Source organism: Camelus bactrianus, chromosome 23, assembly GCF_048773025.1.
Source record: "Camelus bactrianus isolate YW-2024 breed Bactrian camel chromosome 23, ASM4877302v1, whole genome shotgun sequence".
In the NCBI taxonomy this organism is placed as follows: Eukaryota; Metazoa; Chordata; class Mammalia; order Artiodactyla; family Camelidae; genus Camelus; species Camelus bactrianus.
Window position 1 is genome coordinate 603,423 of NC_133561.1, and position 5,401 is coordinate 608,823.

At 65.3% G+C, this 5,401-nt stretch overlaps 1 protein-coding gene across 1 annotated transcript; it reads right to left on the minus strand.

Moving 5' to 3' along the window:
- Positions 1-222: 222 nt before the first annotated feature.
- On the minus strand, positions 223-4,217 carry ELF3 (E74 like ETS transcription factor 3). Its single transcript, XM_010956249.3, has 9 exons — positions 4,065-4,217; positions 3,508-3,678; positions 3,058-3,279; positions 2,841-2,936; positions 2,617-2,736; positions 2,392-2,481; positions 2,132-2,248; positions 1,447-1,642; positions 223-973 (listed from the first exon to the last, which is right to left on the minus strand). Exons 2-9 carry the CDS (start codon positions 3,668-3,670, stop codon positions 859-861), a joined length of 1,119 nt encoding a protein of 372 aa, XP_010954551.1. The 5' UTR covers positions 3,671-3,678; positions 4,065-4,217; the 3' UTR covers positions 223-858.
- Between the last annotated feature and the right edge of the window lie 1,184 nt (positions 4,218-5,401).

Genomic DNA, 5,401 nt, shown 5'->3' on the forward strand with positions numbered 1-5,401 from the left:
TCAAGTCGGCAGGACGGGTCCCGAGCAGACTCACCTGTCCCCTGCTCCCCCCGCAGCCCCCGCCAGCCAGTCTGTGCCCCTGGCCCTCAGTTCTGGGGCATGCACACCCACCTCTGCCCTCACCTCTGGACAGCAGACCCTGCCCTGGTCCCCTCTCTTAACCCCAGGCCCGTATCTTATCCAGAGCTCCAGACTTGAGTACACAGGTAGCTAAGACAAAGGTTAGAAAAAGTCCCGAAGGCACTTTATTGGAGGTCTCTGCCCCCATTCACAGGAGGAAGGAGCCAGGATTCCGTCTGGAGGGTCCTGGCATCACCCCGCCCCTCACTGGCCCAGCCGGGGGTCTAGAACAGTCAGTGTGACCATGGCGCTGGGTGGGGGAGGGGCGGGGAGGGGAACGTCTTAGAAAAAATAGACCTCTGTGTACATCTGCCGTATTTACAGCACATAAATTAGGGAGTACTCTGACCCCTGCCCGCGGAGTCCGAGCACTGAGCAGGGAGGAGAAAGCCAGTCCAGAGAGAGGGGCCCCTCCCAGAGCCCCCAGGGCCCCGGCCTCCTCGGCTGGGTGCAGCCCTGTAGGAGGGACGGTCCTCCACCAGTGCGGCGTCCGGAGGGGCCTGCCAAGCCCGGACAGAAGGAGCCGCAGGCGCAGCTTCAGTCGGTGCTCGCTCGGCACGCTTCACACCCCAGGCTTGTGATTCCAAGAGGAGGACAGGGGCGAGGCCGCCAGCCCGGAGGCCAGGACCTCCACGTCTCTCCTCAGCACAAGGCACGCGCCCAAATGGCGGCCTGGCAGCCTCCCCAGAGGAGCTGCAGCCTCAAGTCTGAGCCTTTGGTGCAGGGCTGGTCTGAGCCTCAGTTCCGACGCCCGGCCACCTCCCCCTCCTTCCAGCCGCTGGAGTTCTTGCCGAACTTGTAGACGAGTCGCCGGCCGTCCACCCGCTCCAGGATCTCCCGTTTGTAGTAGTACCTGAGGGGGAGGGGTGGTCAGAGGTGCCCAGGGCTCCTCAGGTGACCGGCCCCACCGCGCTCCAGCCCGGCCCACTTGCTGAAACTGCGAGGAGCGTCCACCTAGACTTGTCCAGGGCACCCCCCAGCCCTGCCTGGCTTCTGTCCTAGGGCTTGCCATGAAACCACAGATGTGAGGGCTGGAAGAGGCCTTAGCTAGGTTGATCTGGGGGGAAGCTGAGGTCCCAAGATAAGCACCTCAGCTGCTTCGGGAGAAGAGGCAGGTCTGGTGTGCATCCGGGCTGATGCCCGTTCACCACCGAGTGCCTCGCTCAGGACGAGCCTTGCAGACGATACAAAGAGATGTCGTCAGGCCAGGCCCAGCATGTGCCGTGGGCCGGCCGGCTGCCTCCCAGGTTCTCACTCCGGCCTCGGGCAGGTGGAGCCCAGACTCCCCGCGTGGGCGGAGTGGGGCTGGCCCGCGGGGCCGCTCACCTCATGGCCCTGCTCAGCTTCTCGTAGGTCATGCTGCTGTTCTTCTTCTTCTGGCCCCACAGCTGGGCCACCGCCTCCGAGCGCAGGAACTTGAAGACACCCTCCTGCCGGTTCTCCCACTTCATGAGGCCCTCGTTGAGCTCGGGGTGGATGAGGATGTCTCGGATGAACTCCCACAGGTGGGTGCCCCTGGGGGCTGCCAGGCCAGGCGCCATCAGTCAGCGGCCCAGGGCACCCTCGCGCCCCACAGCCCAGGCCCTGCCCAGCGCAGCCCAGCCCAGTACGCTGCCCGCGGAAGGCCACCTCTCTCCTCCCCTCCCCCACTGGGCAGGACCACGTCTCACACAGCACAGAGGCTTAACGCACTCAAATGTGGAGCAAACACTTGGCTGGGATGCGAGGGGCTGAAGCACCGCACCGCCCTGAGGGGCCCACGGTCGGAGGCCGTGGTTGGAAGCAAGCGCAGCAGCAAAGGGGGGAGGGCGCAGGCCCAGGACCACAGAGCCGGCCCAGGCTCGAGGGCCGGGGCGCAGCTTCCAGAAAGAATAGCCCCAAGGAGCAAAGGGGCCACGAGTGCACAAGCACAGGAAGCAGCCGCGGGGACCCTCCCGCAGGCTGTGGTGGCTGCGGCCCCCCGAGGCCCGAGGCCTGCGGGCAGGGCCGGTGGGGGAGGCTCCCCGCTCACCGTGCTTGTTCTTCTTGCTCTCCACACACTCCCGGGACTCTTTGCTCAGCTTTCGGGGCCGGCCCCGTTTCCGCTTCCCATGCTTAAGGTCCCCCTTCTTGCAGTCAGGTAAGCCATCTGTGGGGGGCAAGGAAGGTCAGGAGAGGGAGGGATGGGGGCACTGGGGGACAGTCCCTCCCCAAGAAAACCCCGCTTGAGAGGGGAGGAGGGCCAGCCCCTGGGCACTGGGCACTGGACCCCCGCGGCCGTCCCTCCCTCACCTCCGGAGAAGAGCTTGGTGTCAGGGGCGTCGAGGTCCACGTCACTTCCACCGGAGTCTGAGGCGTGGGAGCTCTGAGACGTACCTGTCCCTGGGGAGACGGGTCAGAGTGAGCCCCTCACCGCCCGTACCACTGCCCAGCCCGAAAGCCCAGTTCTCGTGCTGAGAGCAGGGCTCAGGGCATCTGGGGGAGGGGAGGTTGGGGGCAGACAGGGGAGGGGCTCACCTGTGGTGGAGACTTCGGAGCTGCCCGGGGAGGGGGCTCCCGCCCCGAAGCTGCCCGGGTAGAAGGGGCTGGCCTGTCTGTAGTCCTCCAGCATCTCCTGGGCGAAGGGGCTTCCCTGCTCTGGGGGAGGAGGTAAGTTCAGCCGGTGCTGGGACTTTTCCAGCTGGGGGGTGAGGCAGAGCTGGGGCAGGACGGCTGGGGAGGGGTGACGAAGTGGCTCTCACCAAAGGGGCCTTGGTCCCCAAGGGGCTCCTGGAGGGTCATGCTGTCCTTCTCCAGCAGCTCCATGATCCAGCTGAGCTCGTCAGGAAAGCTGGAAGCTGATAAGAAGGAGGTCAGAGCCCACTGGCTCCCTCCCTGCCCCCGGGGCCTCTCCAGGCTGCGCCCTGGGGCTGGGCTCCAGGTCCTCCAGCAGCCTCCCGCAGCGAGGAGGGGACTCACTGAGGTCCCACAGCTGGGAGTAGAGCTGGTCTCCCAGGGGCCCGAAGACGAGGCGCAGCTCCTCGGGGGCGCAGCGGCAGAGTGCGGCCCCATCCATGTCACAGCGGGACAGGTCGATGGTGCTGGCGTCGTACTTGTGCTTCTCCACCTGGTAGCTGATCCAGTCCAGGACCTGGGCCTTGGACCACAGCTGGGGCTGCTCCCCTGACCAGCTGGCCTTCTCTGCAAGGGGCCGGCATAGCGATGGGTCAGCCCCGGCAGGGGTTCCGCAGGGAATCCCACGTGCTCACAGCGCCCTGGCCAGCACCTCCCCAGTCGGAGCCCCCAAACCCCAACCCCCAGCCTCTCACAGCACACCCGGCCCTCCTCCCCGCCAGACCTCCATTCGTCAGCAGGCTCTCAGGCGGATGTCTCCCCTCCCCCAACGCCCCATCCTATCGTGAGACCCACCTGTGCCCTCCAGGGGCATCTGCGGGCTGCTCAAGGCCAGTGCCAGGTCATCGGCCCCCAAGGCGGCAGCAGGGGGAACAGAGGCCAGAGTGGGGTCCTCGGAGCTGTACATCGTACTGAAGTAGTTGCTGAAAACGTTGCTAATCTCGCAGGTCGCAGCCATGAGGCTACCTGGGGAGGGAGGGCGAGGCAGGTGAGGGCCAGGGTCCTCCCCTTACCCTCCGGCAGTTCTGCTCCAGCCAAGCCTGGGGCAGGAGTAACTCCAAGGGTGCCAAGGTCAACATCTCTTCAGACACCCTCTCCAGGTTCTCAGACCCAGGGGTTGGGGCACAAGGCCTCCCGCTGGGCTCCCTCCTCAGCCCACCTGGGCCCATGAGTGGGGCCGGCAGTCATGGCCACTCTGTCCCTCTCAGGGACAGTCCCGGGCCTCTCAGACCCTCAGAACACCACCCTGGCCCGCACTCCTGCTTGAGACTCTCCGCAGAGAGCTGCGGAGGGCAGGTTCCAAACACATCCACCAGCCCCTCCCAGGCTCCAAGGCCCGGCTGCAGTCCTACCGAGCAGCAGCGGGTGAGGGTGTGGCCGGCAGGCAGGTTAAGGGGCAGCAGGCGGGAGAAATCCAGGAGGAGAGCTCCCAGGCCGCGCCAAGGCTCTGGCCGCAGCGCCCTAAGCAGGAGCTTCGGCGCCCCGCCCCGCGCCCAGGCTTTATAGGCGCCCGGTAACCTGAGCCGCTGGCTCATTGGTCGAGGGGATTTCCTGGCCTCTAGACGGAGCTCCCGGCCCCAGGTGATTTGCATACTTTGTGCCACTTGGCCGGGATCCAGGCCTTGGTGCTGGGAAATCAGGCCGGGCTGGTTTAATGATTGTCAGAGTCTGTCATCCGCACCCTCTGGGGTTGGGCACAGGGCAGTGGCCTGGGCGGGTGGCGCAGAGCCACTGGGTGGGCATCTGCTCTTTTGGCCACCCTCTGGCTCAGGAAATTCCTCAGGGGGGCCAGGCCAGGGATGGGCTGCTGCGGTGAGGGCAGGTGGGGATCTGGGTCAGAAATGGGTCAGGGAAGCTACTGGCCCCCATTTGCCTGCAGGTGTGAGGATAAGGGGGCCCCGCAGAGAGAGAAGACATGGAGGTTTGGGGATTTTCCCACCCCAGGATTCAGGCCGGACGGGGCTCTGGACACCTGGGCTGCTGGGTGGGAGCGGCCTGCCAGCGGTCGCCAGGGCCCCAGTGTCCCAAGCTACAGGGCCCACTGCTGGCATCTACCTTGCTGGCAAGGTCCCACCATTCTTTGCCTGCCGGACACCATCCAAGCATCAGGGTTCTGCAGCCACCTCTGGGGCAACCTGGCTCTGCTCAGAAGTCCTTCCCAGCCCCGAGGAAGCCCCCCATGCCAGGGCTACTGGCTGGGATGCAACCCACGTAGATGTGTTTTCCCCCATGTCTGGCCTCATCTAATCTCCACCAGCACCTGCCTGCTGCCCTCTAGCGGTCAGAAGCAAGGTCTCCGCCTGACCCTCACCAGAACCTGCTGGGAATGTGTGGCTTTCCCCATCTCACAGGTGAGGAGCTGAGTGACTTGCCCCGGCCACAAGGAGCTAGTTAAGTGGTGGGGCTGAGACAGAAGTCCCTCCTGTGTCTCCCTACGGGCAAGGTGACCCTCCCTGCCGGGTCCTCTCCGTGAACTCAGCACCAAACGCAAGGACGTGTCCTTGAGACCAGGAGACCCTGTGTGTGGGTGGCCCAGGACGGTGGAGACGGATCCTGGGGTCTCTTCAGCTTCCCTCCCTGAAGACAAGTCCCCCAGATCGCTTCCAGATCTCGTTTTTTTTTAACGCATCAAAGACGCAGGGTCTGACTTTCTCTTTCCCTGCCCCCTTCGTTCATGCCGCAGTCCTGG

Excerpts from the sequence above, each read along its gene's own strand:
- ELF3 (XM_010956249.3), bottom strand. The coding sequence starts at position 3,670 with ATGGCTGCGACCTGCGAGATTAGCAACGTTTTCAGCAACTACTTCAGT. Across the intron at positions 2,937-3,057 it reads CTCCCAGCTGTGGGACCTCA|CTTCCAGCTTTCCTGACGAG; the intron begins GTGAGTCCCCTC and ends CCTTCTTATCAG. Across the intron at positions 2,737-2,840 it reads TGGGGACCAAGGCCCCTTTG|AGCAGGGAAGCCCCTTCGCC; the intron begins GTGAGAGCCACT and ends CTCCTCCCCCAG.